Below are 16,277 nucleotides of genomic sequence, written 5' to 3' on the forward strand. Positions count from 1 at the left end.
TCAGGGAGGAACGAAGGCCTTATCATTTTAGATTGCATCTTCTCTTGGAGCCAGACTTATCTCTTGTCTCGGACAGCGATTTATATTTAGGGTATTCTGAACACCTGTGTGGTCTTGTTGAGCAAGGTGATTCCCTCCTCTCATGACTTCTGTCTCTCTCCCCATTTTTTCAGTCTGATCTGTTAGAAGTGGGGGTGTTCACTGGTGGATCTGTTTGCATCCTCTCATAACACTTTTCTTGCCAGGTTTTGCTCCAGGATGAGGAAGCCTGCATCATGGGGGATACATGCTCTGTTTTGTCCCTTAACACAGGGTCTTCTGTTTGCTTTCCCTCGTTTCCCTTTGTTCCAGAGGTTTCTGATCAGGGCGAGGAGGCTCAGGTGATACTGGTTGCTCCAGCATGGGCCCACTCCTCCTGGTTCACTCTTCAAGTGAGGATGAGGAAGAACAACGGGTGGTTGCTGCCTGCGAATCCCTCTTCTCTGAGCCTCCCGATTCTTTAAGAGGAGTCTTTGGTTCAACTTAAGTTGACGGCTTGAAAACAAAACAGGGAGGAGGGTTAATAACTTGAGGTTGTTCTGATGCAGGTTTCTCTTCTATTCAGACCCCCAGGAGGCCATCCACTAGAGTTTCCTAGCAGAGATAACTTTGATTTCTCGATGCAGTAATACCATAGACTTAAAAGTTTTATGATGCAGGGAGCCTGAGATGTGGGAAATTACAGGAACAATCTGTGTTACTGCACTTGATCTCCTCAGCGCTTCTCAATTTTTCTGCTGATTCTCACCAATAGATTACGGCAGCTTTTTTATTCTCAAATGCACTGGGAGCGAAAACTCTGGAAATATAATGTTCCTGCATTCCTTGTAGTCGTTCATGTAGCCGGTACCAGAGTTAAGGGCCAAATTAGGAATTTTGATCGTCATGATGAGTCATTCAGTTTGCATCTTCGCAAACAATATAGCTGACTGGGATGTTCAGGCAGGTTACTGTAGTTGTGAATTGTATTTAGATAGCACTTACTACTCTAGATGAGGTTTGAAGCGCTTCACGCCGGCAGCACGCAGCTTCGAAACCCAAGGTCAGTGGTTAATCCAGTGTCATTAGTTATTGTTACAGGGATTAGTTCTGTGAACTCAAGCAAACTCTTCCATGCATCCACTCTCATTTCCTTGTGGTAGATTAAACTAAGAGGACTTAGGAACGGTCATTAGTGATGCGACGTGGGTACGCACGATGATGCAGATGGCTGGGGTGGGGTCCATACAAATGCTGGAGGAAATGAGGTATTTTTAGTTGCAGAGGCATGTTTTTTTATTAAACGGGAGGTGGCGATGATTACAAAAATGCATTAATAGTGATGATGGCGAACATGCTTGTGGTCAGATAGAGGATGCAGAGAAGTATGGAGTTGAAGGAAACGCCCAGTTAAGAGAAAAAAGGAAAGGTGACAATCAGATGTTTTGAGTAATGGTCAGTTATGCATTCTGGATTTTAGAAATATAGCAGATGCTTTTTGAGATGCGGTTTGGGGCTGCAAGACTGTAAAAAGAAACTTTATTTGCATGTGAAAACCATTATTTGCATGTGAAGATAAAGCTCTACTAGGTGCTTTTTAGGTCTCGCTAGCGTTGCAGCGCAAATGCGCTGCCATCGCTTTGCGAGGCATGCAGTATACACTATAGTGTGGAAGCTTCGTGGAAGCTCCGCCCACACTCCGGACCATCTTCTTCATTGGTTAAGATTATAAATACTGCCTCCCGATTGGTTTCAAGCTTCTTAGTCCCTCCCCATGGCAGCCATGTCAGTCATTTGTATCCTTCCATGGTTACTGGCCCCTTTACTGAATAGACTACTTTCTTTCCGTTCCTCCCTAACCCCCTCCCGCAGTCCTGACTTCTTGGAGCCTTCTTGCGGCCGCCCACACTCCCGTTTTCAATGCAATAGGTCTCGCGTAAATGCTTGTTTTATCACCCAGGCCCTTGTGTGCTCCTAAATGTCCTGCTGCATATGCCCTATTAAATGGAACTTATTGCCCCCTCTATACATACGTTTTAGTAGTGTAATATATGTCATATTATTATCTAAGACTGTTCCTTAGAACATAACAGTCTATCTCCATGAACTACATAGCTAAGAAACGAAGAAAAGTATTACCTGTGACTTTTTGTCAGTCAGAAAACTTTATTTCACCAGCACAATGTAGGCATAAAAAGTATACTACGTATAAAAAAAAAAAAAATCACACCATTACAACACTCATAGAAAAGATCATTACTTTAAAAATACAAATATAAATTCATGATCATTTACACAATAATAAAATCATTTCATTTTGTAGGAATATAATTTCAGATGGTTATTGATCTCTTTTTTAGTGCCAATAATAAAAAAGATGCTAAAGAGAAACAGATAAAAGGATCAGGCTGAAGATAATAGAGTGCTAAAGATAATAGAGTGCTACCTGTGACTTAATCTCTGAGAATCCTAGTGAAATCATGCCTGCATAGCCCAGGAGTGAAGATGAAGAACGGTGACCAATACCCGCCAGTGAGTCATTTAAACAGTGATAAAACCATATGTCAAAGCACAGTGGGAACGTTTTAGTCCCTCTGGGCTATTTTATTGTGAGTTTCCACAAACAGAGATCGGCTTTTGTTCTGGAAAATATTGGGTGTAGTGCAAACAAATTGTGCATCATTTTAATTATTATATTTATTAGGCAAATAAACATAATAAACACATTTTTAAAAAGGTACGACAGTGCTGCACTTTCCTGTTACAAGCCGGATGTACAGGTGTACTTGTAGCTTGAATTGTGACCATAAATCTTTGCGGCATGCTGCATTTCCTCATTTATCATCAGCATAACTGGATTTATTTATCTGTGCAGGTCACGTGCATTGGGCACATTATTGCTGGGGTTCTTGCTGATACACAGGAACATGCTCAAAGGGCAGCTAAAGCTGTGAAGATCACATATGAGGAGCAACCACACATCATTACAATTCAGGTGAGGCAACCACGAGAAGCTAACTGAGAGTAAGGCCAAAATAGAGCACATGTCTTTGAACTATTGGAGGTGTGCAGAAGTTTACTTCTCGCGTTTGATATGGATGACTTTCTAAAGCTACTCGTGGATGTGTTGTCTATTTTACAGAGAAATAAGTTTCGAAAAGTGAATTTGTAGTCTCTTTTCCCTCCAGGGTAATCCATTTTTTGAATATTTCCTCTGCTGTTTCTTTAGACACGTAAAAAATGTCAAGAAATGTCATAAAATCTGCAAAGATATTCCAGGACTTTAATGAAGTGTGACTAAAGCCACATACACTTGTTGCAGACTACCATTCAAACTCTTTTCCTAACCCTAGTTTGATTCCTTGGAGTATACAAATATGTATTAAGCTAACTTTGTAAATATTAATATGTTTTGTTCAGTCATATATTAAGAGTGAATTAACTTTCAGCACTAAATGCGAAAAAAGCTGGATTTTGACCTGTTTAGGGTTGACTTATTATATTTTAAGTTTCTTCTCCAAAATCTGAAAATAGAGTGATGGTTTTGGTTCAGATTATCATGAATTATATGACCGAGAATCAGTGTCTGTACATTTTTTGTTCAAATGTTATTTTAATCGAATACTACGTGTAATTATGGAATAGTAATTATCAGTTAGCATGTCTCCATCCATATTGTAACATTGTGAGCAATTTTTCAAGCCAAATTTCTCAAAATGTGGGCAAGATAGAAGTCAACAAAATCAGTAGTGAAACATATGAGAAATCATGACTGAGCCCAATAAACACCCAAAAATAGACGCGACCTACTGCAAGATCTTCAAACCGAATCCGCTGTCTTGTAACCTGGGACTTTCAGCCAGGTCTACGAGGGGTGCAGAGACTGACTGCAGTGCACCGTTGCTTGAGCAGGGAAGCCAGGTTATTGCAGCGCCACACAACTCATTGAGCATCCCTGCTGGTGGGGTGCCTGTGCCTTTCTGAGTTACTAAAAGTCCCTTAAAGGGGTCAAGGATGCAGTGGTAATTCAAACCCAATTGTGTTCTTTAGAGTAGCATGTTCAAGTACTGCACTAAGAAAAGACACTATAGACCCGATTCACAAAGGGCCTCCACACTCTTGACGGAGGCCCCACAATCGTGGCTGGGGTCCCTCACTAGTGCTAGGTCCTTTGTACTGCAGTTTGTTATTGCAAAGGTCCCGCCACAAGTGAGGGTCCCCGCCACCCACCACGAGTGCAGGGCTTCCACGATGAGTGCAGAGGCCCTTTTTGAATTGGGCACAGAATATTTAAAAGTGTGTTATTTTAACAGTTTCATCCTGTTGCTTAGTACATGAGTAATAACCACACAGAATATAATTAAAACATCACCTAACAGTTCTAACATGATTAGTATGTACCTAGCAGCCTACCACCGTAAGGCTACTTTTATGGGCTACACTATAAAAGCATGGAATAGGTAATTTGCCTCTAATGGTTTTTGTGGCCCAGCGCAGTGCATACCTGTTTACAATGGATCAGCTGTGGTTAGCAGACTTCTACAGAGAGAGAGAGTTTCCTCGGAAGGAAAACACATGATAAGCTGGCCTCAGCTGCTCTCATCACTTTATCGACTCTTGGCAAATGGGTGGCAGGACCTCTTGTGATACATGGTGCAAAGGCCTCTCGAATTCAGTGGTCAATTCAAAGAGCTTATATAGGATTGATCACTAGATTTTAACCTAATTAAACCTACCTTGCGAAACCTAGTAGGGGTTTTCCAATAATCTGAGATGTATCCAATCTAAAACAGTGAAATGAAAGTACGGTAAGTCAGAAATCATGTTTCTTACATGTCTACTGTTACACCTTGAAACACAGATATCATATAGCTTGTAGCATAGTTGAGTCACCTAATGTTATAGCAAAGTCTTATTTAGATGAAATGACAATTTGTAAGTTCTGCAAAAGACAATAACATGTTGAATGTGGACCAAAGGGAGACAGGCTAACTTAACATTTGAAAGGAAGTCTTACTTTCGGAGTTTATATGACAGCCGTATTAACATGAAGAGAAAAAATAAAGCAACTCTGACTTGGTACTCAACTACTTTTATCAAAGAAAATTGACACTGGCATAAAGGAGAAAGACGTGGTGCCAAATAAAGACTCCAATGGGATAACACAAGAGCAAACCATCAATATCTAGGTGACTGCTCAAAACCCCAAATAGATGAAGTCACCAGCAAAAAAGTCTCTGAAATTATAAAGCACATGACCAAACACAGCTGACCCAAAAACGATCCCCCACTCTTCTGACTGCCAAGAAATTGACAAACATTTGTTTGACAAATCATATAATCAGAAGCAACCCCATTATCTTCTTGACACCAGTAACCAGCAGTGATGTAAAACAAATGCATAAAGGCTAGCTTCACTCTAATTTCACAGCAGTAGAAGTCCTGCCATCATTGTTGAAATGTCCATCCACACAACTGGCTCCTTCTGATGCAGTATGATCCATACATCGCTCTTTTAAGGATGCACTCCTTGTAGAATAAGTACAATTTCTACTTAAAAAGACTTTTAAAGACACATCCATTGTCAGTAAGTAGAAATCCTTCAAAAATGTATCTTTTCTTACAGAGACAAATAAAAAATGTTTTATGCAGAATAATGCTTCACTATATAAAACGGTCAACTACAAGAATACCGGTTGGACTTCTTTCTAGGATGCATCACGAAAACACTCATGCTATATTATCATCGCCTAAAAATATGGGCAATGATAATACTGACCTTCTGTTCAGTTAATCCTCGTGGTAACCAGACAATCAACAAAGTAAGTCGCCTTGAAGAATAGATTTGATTAAGGGAAAAATCCTGCATTTGTTGCCTTTCAAATATACTCCTTTTCAGTGTCGTGCAGGTTTCTGCGGAATCAGCCCACTAACTTCCTTCAATCTCCTTGAGGAGACCTCTTTGACAATCTGAGAATAAAATTCCACTAATACACAAATGTCACACAGCTAGCCCTTGATTTGTCTGCAGCCCGGTGTAACAAAGGCCCTCTTTTTGCATGATCAACCCCCCCATCCCCACTTTTTTGGACCGTTGCTGGTTTTTCGAATTTTAGTGCACTGGACCCTGCTATCCAAGGCCCACTGCATGTTCTCTGACCTCCAAAGTACATGCGCAATTGGCTAATACCTGATTGGCCGATTTAACTTACGTATAATTCCTTTGAATATGGTAGTTAGGGCTAGTAAGTTAAATGTTACTAATGGACAGCAGCTCTTAATTGTGCCACCACTACAGATAAAAAGGTGAAAACATGTCTCTGAGCCTGCCACTGAAGCCTAGTCGGGCAATGTTAAAACTGCAAACACGACATGACAACCCTTTTTGCCAGGTTAAAACATTCCTTTTTATTATTAATAAGCCACCCCTAGGAAAGGCTTTAGTCGCCCACTAGGTAAGGTCTCTAATATTAAAAAGAAGGGCATGCTCCTTTAGTGTTTAATGTGCCCTGACAGTTAAAACAAAAAATTGCAATTTTCACTGTAGCAAGGCCGGTGGTTCCATTGGCTAGCATGGAGTCTCACGAGCCACCGTGCTAAGTGTTAACTTCCATTTAGGACCACCAAAGACATTAGTTCAAGGTATTAAATGAATCATTATATCAAACATGATTCATTGCTGAGATCAGATTTAAGGTAACGTTAAATAGAATTTTGACTTTAGAAAGTCACCACTTTGTTGCTTATATCTCTGGTAGCCTTTCCTATCTATCTGCAGCTGTTGTCACCTGAGACATCATTCTGCCCCTGGTAGGTAGTGTGAAGCGCTCCCAGGAACAAGGAACAAAGAGAAGCATTGGTGGAAGGAGGTATGGCCCTCTCCAACAGAATACTAACGGGAGGTGGCCACAATGGCTCAGCTTCAAAGAGGCTACTGCCTCAATGAAGCAAATGGCAATCACACCTTGACAGGCTTGGTCCTTTGAGTAGGCAGACAGCCTAGTATCTCCTCAAACCCAATGCAGAACCTGTGGCTCATTATGCTGGGTACACCCCAAGGATGTGCCCAGGGCTCCTCACATGCGAAGAAGGCTTGCTTCATCTTGGATTTGGGTAGAGAGGTGTAATCTAGGTTTTGTTTGATGGGCACACCCTCAGGACGTGTTGTAAAGTGGTAAGGAGTTCCTTGTGGGAAATATTGCCCCATTGGATAGTTAATTGTCCCCTCCCACAAATGCAAAGATGGAATAAAAGTGGCACCCCCGACACACAGTCTTCCGATCACTCCTGGACTGGAAAGAAGATGGAAAAAGGAGTGCCCTGTTGCTCCATGGACCCAGCAAAGAGAAGCAGCAGCAAAGACTGGACTGCACCTGCAACACCAAAGGGAATTGAAAAGAGGATTGTGTCTACTTTGCCCACTCATGAAAGAGAGCTCCACTTGTGCCAGAAGAGTAGAAGTGACTCCAAAGGCTATCCTCCTGTTAAGCCTCAGGACCACCAAAAGTAAACATGCCCTCCATGAGAGCACAGCTGGCCAAGAATGCCTGACTGCCGTTGGACACCAAAGTGCCTGTTGGGCAACTAAGTCTTGACTTTTCTGAGGTGTCTCCAAACCCATTGGACCCGTAGCTGAAGTCGAAGGGCAACCTGCACTAGACTCCCCTGCTACAATGAGGGAGATCTGGTCCTGAGGCCAGAGACGACTCCTAATGCTTCTGGATAACGGGGGGAGGTAGTGTGGCGGTAGGGGCAACAACACTTAATGCATCTCTTTAGCATCTTCAGCATCCTGTATCCCCAGCATCAGGACAACTTATTTGCTGGACCACAGTAAAGGAGAAAAGTGCACTGAGGACCCTGAGACTGCTAGACCTGACAGGAAACTGTTTCCCTGGCCCCTACGTTTTCCCTGTGACTATCTCTCAACTGTTGTGGCCCATCCAAGTGAAGAGAAGTGTCACAGCTACACAGGACTAAGCTAAGGGTTTTGTTAAAGGACCTAACAGGACCTGATAGAGATTCTGACATTATTACATGGTAAGGTCTCACAGTCTTACAGCTGTGTCAAGAATTTGCTAAATGCACGCAATCGCCCCAATACTCATCATGAAAATAAGCTCCATGATCTCCAGTAAAAGCATCCCACTTTCAGCTCCACGTTGCATGCACAATATTTCTCTGAAGTGGCTTCTGAACAGTGGTGGGACTACTGTTTAAGATTAACTAGTGAAATACTGTACTGTCAGGCCCCCCAAAAAAGAGATTTGATCTCCTTTAAGCAGGGTAGTATAATGATGCCTGATGGATCTGACGCAAGCTTAAGTGGTCTAATCACCCTAACATGATATTCCTGAAATTGGCTTCCTGTAGAATTATGATACATTTTTAAGGGAATCTGGCTGACCTCTAAAGTAATTCACTGAAACACTGACAGCATGTCAGGTTTACAGAGTTAGTGTATATCTACATTGCAAACTTTCACAGTAAACTCTAGGATTAAAAAAACAGTAAACTTTTCAGCAATCTATTTCCAAATGAACCGAAACACCCTAGATTGCCCTGCCTCAAAACCTACACATGGACTTTTCCCACTTCAGATAATAAATAAAGACATAATTTCTGGAAGTTTAAAAGCAACTAACTACAATATAATTTATTTACTTTCGATTTCCGAGCCCCAGTAAGGCTGCACAAATGGACACAAACTCCAAATCACAATGTCGAAATATGTCATCTCTTAATTGTGTGCAGCTATCTCGGGTCTATTCACAAAGATACATTCACACATGAGTAAATCCTCAATATATTTGCTCTAACACTTTATAGTAAGTTTACTACTTTTGGCTATACACCCTTTCCAGACGTTAATTTACTACAATCTGTAGACTTACTTGCCTCCACCCCCTAAAGCAATGTTTGAAACCAGATTTATGATTGTAAAGTTACTATTAGTACTTTTTGGCACACAGACGGAATTCTCCAGCGCTAGGCGGAGGTCTCCCTATGGTATAGTATAGTGAACATTTAAAAGGCTTATTAAAATGTTCCCAAAAATGTGTAAAAGTATTTTTATGGTAAACATTAATGTAAATTCATTTTCTATATTATGTTTAGAAAGAAATAAAAAAAAATGCTTAAGCACTATTAGCTTAATTTTAAATTAAATATGTAGTGCATTTAAATATCTAAAATTATTTAAGATTTGTTGCAGATATATGTATTTAAATATATATTCATACATATATTTACTGTGTATTAAAAATTAAAATGTAATTATTTTTTAAAAAAAATACTTTAGCTTTAAATTAAAAATGATTATAAAAATATTTTATCTTAAAATATTTGTTTTTATCATATCTGATTTTTTAACATCATTTAAATTTCTCTATATTTAAAAAAAAAGCTGAAATTAATTTTTTTGAACATTATTTCCTATGGGGTTCTATGTTAAGAAGTCCTGGGCGTAATTTTAATTACACTAGCATAATTAGAGTAATTTCAGTAATTTCACGCTACTCTTTGATGTGGAATCACCGATAATAACGTGATTACGCCTGCTCGCAGAATTAAGTGTCATCTGGGGAGAAAACAGCCAGGGACCACGTGTGCCCATTCACGCTTGCTGTTTGTGTTCTGCTGCATTTAGCACTATTTCATAATGTGTCCATTTTGGAAATTAGAACTAGATGCTGGAAGTAAGGTGGGTGAGAATTAAACTCAGCAGCCGATTTAGCAACATTGCTAACATTTTTGGACACGAGAGGCATTTTATGATAAGAAAATAGCACTAAAAGCACGGGGGTAAGTTTGGTGAAATCCCTACCCCTAGGGCACATTTAGTGAGCCTGAATGGCACTCATGCTTATTATTTGTATTCTGTTGCATTTAGCACTATTACTTACAGCAAAATGTATTCCCGCAGAATTATGGATAATCTCGCAGAATCTTTAGGTAATTCTGTGTGATCACGCCACACTGAATTACACAAGTTAAGTCCACCCCTAATATTAAGCCCCTGTCTCCATTATTTTCCATGGGAGACTGTACAGTACAAGCGGTGTTTCCAATGGGATGTTGGACTTACTCCAGATCTGGGATGGAGGGCACTTATTACTGTTATGGGACATTCTTGGTCGTAGCAACTTAAGTAGTGACGTTTATGAATATCAAGGGGCTTACACCATTGTGGGTGGGTGTCTGCCCCTTCTTAAATACCTCCCTGGCTCTTCCGAGGCATCTCCTTATTCCCCCCTAAATTTTCATTAATCCATGAACGTATTGTTGAGGTAACATTTGGGGTGCAAAATTTGAGAGGGACTCTCACCCTCACATTTGTGGTAGCAGATGATGATTGCGAGTTAAGATCACCTCCTTTCTGCTTTAGACATTTCCCTCTTTTTGCCCTGCCCTTAAAGTTAGTAGATTTTCCGGGGTGGATTTTCCTGGTGGATTTTGCAGAGTTCCTGATTTGCAGCGCAGCTCCAAAGCAAAGTACGAATAGGGTGGTATGTGTCTTTAGATTGTGTGTGTTCTAGTGTGTTATTTAAATATTGTGGATTGTGATGCGTGATGTATAGTTCTGTATGTTCGTTTTTTGGTTATGCGATGTTGATTCTGGCTTCAATTGATGGCTTGATCTCTGTGATTTTGATGTATTATTCTGAATTGCGTCAAAGTTTTGGTTTTGTTATTGTTGGTTTGGTAAACTGGTTGAAATCCAATATCTCTAGATATTGTTGCTGAACGCGTGTAAATAACGGCACTGTATTTTGTGAGGTGCCACTTATACACAGTTTTCCTGGACTATCAAATTTTCTGTCCAGCAGTCTAATAAAGGTTGGTTCATTTGCTCTCCCGCACCCAGGAGTAAAAACACTAACCAGAGATGGAGTTTCGCTAGATAGGAGTCTGCTTTAGTGAGAGTTGAGTTTGACAAGTACTGCGGAGGTACTTGTCTTGTTTCTGTTGTTTGTGAGATTCATTTTATTCTAACTTATTAATTTTCTCCTATTTAGGATGAGGAATAATTTTTCACACAAATAGAGTCAGAGAAAATCTTTAAACATCTTATAATTACAACATTTATTGTTTGTGTAATTTGCATGAGAAATATCAAGATTCACGAGGGCAATACACAATCCTTGGACACATTTCACACAAAAAAAGAGGGTGTCAGCTCATCTAAATTGTCTGTTAGACACCAAGATGTAGTTCATCAAAATAATGCAAGAGGATTGCAAAACTCAACGTGAAGTCTTAATCTTTTCTTGACATTGTTCCATAATGTTATTGATTGTTTAACATTGTGAACTCCTCAAGAATAAGTTTGACACATTTCGGCTTATTGACTGAAGGCCTTCTCAGGACAGTGCTAGGCAGTGTATATATATTCAATGAAAAACTACAACTTCAAGGGCTTTCAGGGGACGTGTGTGTACAGGGAGTCCAGGACATCATCACATAATCACAGTATCATGGCTGTAGAACCACATAAAGACTGGAATAAGGTAATTATAGCACTTGATGTAAAATCAATGTATATAAACACCAAGCAGACAGGACATAAATTCCTCCCTGGGAGCAAAGACATTTCACTGTAACTAGCTCCCAGACAAACCGGGAAACTCACCTGAAAACCCTAAATGCTCAAACATTGACTCAATGAGAAAATTCTGAGTGGTACTGTGATGGCAAACAAGATGGTAAAAGAGGATTTGCAGTAAGGTACAAATCCAAGCAGGGTTGGGGAACCATCACAGTCAATGGGGAGAACCTAACAAAAGGGACCGAGGGAAAACAAGGAGGATGCGTGCAAACTGACGCAAGAGAGAGTCCTAACAACCACTATTGCCAGACACTTCCTCTCTGGTCTCATGAGTGTTTATAAATATCTATCTATCAAGCCTTGGAAGTGTCCACATGGCCTACCGGCTCTGTAGTGTGTCTTGCATGACTGTAGTTTCCACTAACCCTTCTTCCATCTTCTCCAGGTAGGAGGTTTCCTGGGTCCTTTTTTCTAAGCTAATCTCAGTGATCTGAAACACAGCTTATCTTTATTAGAGTGGAAGTCATAAGTGTCCGTAGGAATGTGCAGTCTCCTTTCTCGGCTTGCTAGTAGTGCAGTAACCCTTTCTTTCATTAGTCATGCATGGGGCAGATACATTACTCTCTTATGCATGTACTATTAAGGATGAATAAGGCATCATAGACCTACGATGCCATAATCCATGTAGTGCAGGAAACTACTAGGCTGTATCCTGGATCTGTTAAAATGTCACAGTTATTGCTGCAGGAGATGGCTGTAGATAAGGCAAGTGGTTCTCAAATGACAGTTTGGGGGTGGAGGCAACCAGGTCCTATCTTAGTGGTGGCTGAGCAGAGGCAAGTGAGTTCCGTTGTCACAGGTCTCAGAAACACCTGACAGTCAGAAGCCCTAGAAGTTATGTTATGTTATGTTATGTTACTCGGATTTCTATAGCGCACAGCTGCCCCAGCAAAGCGGCGTCCCGGCACTGCAGCATCAGAGAGCGGCCCTAAACACTAAAACAGTAGAATGCCAAGAATAGAAAGATTGACCAAGAAGACTAAGTTGGGGGAAAAAGAAAAGTTTTAATCTCTTTCCTAAAGTCAAGCAAGCATTCCATCCTATGGATCTGAACAGGCAGGGAGTTCCATAACTTGGCTGCCAGGCAGCGAAAAGACCGGCCCCCTGCGCGAAGACGTTTAACACGGGGAACAGTAACCAGGTGCTGCCCCAAGGAGCGCAGCTGGCGTGGGGGAACACATGAAGTAAGCAAGTTACCAAGCAGTCTAGGTGTAGCCAGCTTCAGAATCTTAAAAGAAAGACACAACGTCTTAAATTGAATGCGCTCCGCCATGGGAAGCCAATGAAGTCTCCGAATGGCGCCAGCAGAGGGGCATGACCGCGGGAGCCCCAACATGGCTCTGGCTGCGGCGTTTTGAACACGTAGTATCCGTGTTATTTCAGCTTGATTGGCCTCTAATACGAGAGAAATGGCATAGTCCAATCGAGATAGAATGGCTGACTGGACAATCAGCTGCCGCGTTGGTGGATCGAAAAACTTCAGAAGGGGCTTAAGACCCCGTAGAAGTCCAAAGCATGTGCCAGCAACTTTTTTGGTATGGCCTTGAAAGCTGAGGGAGGAATCCATCCATAGCCCCAGGTTCTTAACCACTGCCTTGGGATTAAGAGTACTACCCGGGACACTCGGCCACCATCGCTCACTCCACAAGCTCGAGTTCTTCCCTACTAACAAAACCTCAGTTTTGCTAGCGTTCAACTGTAAGCAGTTAATGGTCATCCATTCTGCAACGGCAGCCAGGCCGCCTCTAAACCTAGAGGCTTTCAATGTGGAACCTTCCGCCAGGGCCACCACCAGCTGCGTATCATCCGCATAGGAGACCATGGTGAGGTCCCACTGCCTGGCAACCGCTGCAAGAGGCTGGACATACAGATTAAACAGTGACGGACTGAGCGCCAAGCCCTGGGGCACACCCTGGTCGATGGAATGAGCCTGAGAAAGAAATGGAGGGGCTGACACTCGGAAAGATCTATCGGTCAGAAAAGATCTGAACCATTCCAAAGCCAGGCCAGCCACACCCGCCTCCTCCAGCCGCTGTAGCAGAATGCCATGCGAGACCGTGTCAAAGGCGGCACTAAGATCAAGCAAGATCAGTGCCGCCATCTGACCGGAATCGAGAATGGTCCGCAGGTGTTCAGTCATGGCCAGAAGAGCAGTGTCCGTACTATGGCCCGGGCGGAAGCCATTCTGAAAAGGATCCAAGATGTTATTGGTACTCAAGAAATTCGTTAGTGTGTTATTAACATGCGCCTCTGCTATCTTAGCCACCCAAGGGAGGAGAGATATAGGCCGGACGTTTTCGAGTTTCGCTGGGTTAAGTAATGGGTTTTTAAGAATGGGGGATACCCGTGCCTGTTTCCACGGCACGGGAACACTAGCTGTGGATGAGGAAGAATTGACTATCTGGCATAGAGGGGTCAAAAAAAGAGAGAGTGACTCCCTAAACTGAACCGGCTTTAAAGTGCAGCCTGCTCATGAATGAAAAGACCTCTCCTTGCCAATGCTAGCTGGTGAGTGTCAGTTTGGTTGCACAAGTGGGCCAGGAATACCTTTCCACTGTAGTCTAGAACTTAGCAGCAGGCAATGTAGCTAGAAGACAATTGTTTTTGTTGCATAAATATGCAAACCTTTAGCCAGTAGCACAGATATTGTCCCACACAAAATGCACAGAAAGGCTTCTCTGAAAGACATGAGATCCTGAAAGATCAGATGAGATCTTACAAGGGGTACGCACTTCAAGTACCCATGTGGCTGCTTTTAGTAGGACAAATCTTTTTTCTCCCTTCATCACGCAATCCATGCCAGCTGCTGCACCTTAAAACAGTGTCCCTCATGCACTGCAAGGAAAGTACTCCCTGTCAGGAGAACTGATGCACCTAATGCTCAGTACCATGATGGTGAGAGAGACGTACCTGTCTTGACTGATCCAAGATGTGGTTGACACTCCTCTAAGCAGTGGCTGAAGGGAGCTCTGTCAAAGCAATCAATGACTGAAGGGAACAGACCTTAAGCCCTTAAAACATGGTCTGAAGTTACTTCCTCATCCCCACTCTCGGAGACCTAAGATCAGATCACAAAATGTGATTGGTAAGTGTTATCAAATTAAATACAGAAATAATTGTTTCAGCGTCAATACCAATTAAGGTAGGTGAGGCTCGCTGACCACTCTCACCCTTGTCCTTCCACCACTTAGACTCCCAGTCATCCATTTCCTATAATATATACGCCGGGGTGGGGGGAGGTAACGGGCTTTTTTAGTTTTGATCTAGTTATTGTTTTGTTTGGGGTTCCCTTTTTCTTAAACGGCAGACTTTATCGCCTCAAGTTGGCCATAACGAATTTCTGGTTCACTGCTGTCCATAACATACAGTGCTCTAGATCTTCTTCTCGTTCACACTTCATAGCACCAGGACCGTTTTCATGTTTACTTTTCTCAAACGCGGCCGGCCCAGGAAGGGTTGTAGGTAGCATGCTGTGTCAACTAACTAAACGAATGTCCTCTGAGCCACTGGCCCCACCTTTTCCTTCTGTTTGTGATATAACCTTCCCGTTGGGTTGTAGGCAACGATACACTGTATGTTCATGCTACGTGCATGCCAATGAAAATTGATTTAATGCTAATATATACGCCGACAATACACACCTTTATATGAAAATTACCTCTCCTGAAGGCATCAGCACCCTCAATAACACAGTAAGAAAAACACAACATTGACGGACTCGTAATCACCTCAAACTTAATGCACTCAAAACCGAATTCCTCTTACTCTATCCACCCAATTCCACCTCCAACATCATAAATTGGCTCCCACATCTTACAACCTTGAAGAATACCCCACATATCATTGATTCAGCAAAACTCCTTGGAATTATATTGGGCAAAAACCTTTCCATGCAGAACCAGAGGGCCCAATCACCAACTCCATGCATTATGAAAACGTGAACCCTCTCTTCCCATTGCAGATCTCAAAACAGCGGTTCAAGCACTTGTGATCTGCAGACTTGACTATGGGTATGCTATTCGGGCTTACTGAACACAAAAGTAGCACCCTCGAGGTCTACCCTGAATGCTGCTCACTGGCTCATCACAGACATGAAAAGAAGAGATCACATCACCCTGTCCTACACTCTCTGAAATGGCTACCTTATAAAGCAAGGATTCATCTAAAAATCGCTTGCATGACACATAAAGCCCTCCTCGCTTGCATGACACATAAAGCCCTCCACCACAACACTCCTTGCTACCTGGCCCAGAAACTGTTACTATCTGACGGAAATAGACCTTCTCGAAGCACAAGCTCGCTACAGTTGTAACCACTAAATATAAAAGACCTACAAGTGAGACTTCTCTGGAATTTCCCCAAAATTTAGATCTCTCTTCCTCTGGAGACCAGAACCAGCCCTTCCGTTACCCTCTCCAAAAAAGAAGTAAAAATGCATTTACTGAACATCTTCCTGCCCCACTGATTCTATACCTCTCACCTTTGCCCCCCATGTGTTTTTTTGGGCGTACTTTTATGTGTTCTATCACTTATCCGTATTTCTGGGTGTACACCGACTGTTATTTCCCCATTGTACAGCGTTTTGATACCAGAAATGGTCATGTTCGTGCTTTATAAAACGTCATAAATTAAATTAAAAATTAAAGTTGTA

General features: G+C 42.0%; 1 protein-coding gene across 1 annotated transcript in view; it reads left to right on the top strand.

Annotated features, from left to right (window-relative positions):
- The window catches only part of LOC146821939 (xanthine dehydrogenase/oxidase-like), a 645,326-nt gene that overhangs the window by 367,756 nt on the left and 261,293 nt on the right, over window positions 1-16,277 (top strand). Inside the window, exon 19 of the mRNA XM_085613025.1 lies at window positions 2,894-3,013. Within this exon, the coding sequence (XP_085469151.1) occupies window positions 2,894-3,013 (120 nt within the window). The remainder of the gene's footprint in view (window positions 1-2,893; window positions 3,014-16,277) is intronic.

Source organism: Triturus cristatus, chromosome 6 (assembly GCF_964204655.1).
Source record: "Triturus cristatus chromosome 6, aTriCri1.1, whole genome shotgun sequence".
NCBI classification, from domain to species: Eukaryota; Metazoa; Chordata; class Amphibia; order Caudata; family Salamandridae; genus Triturus; species Triturus cristatus.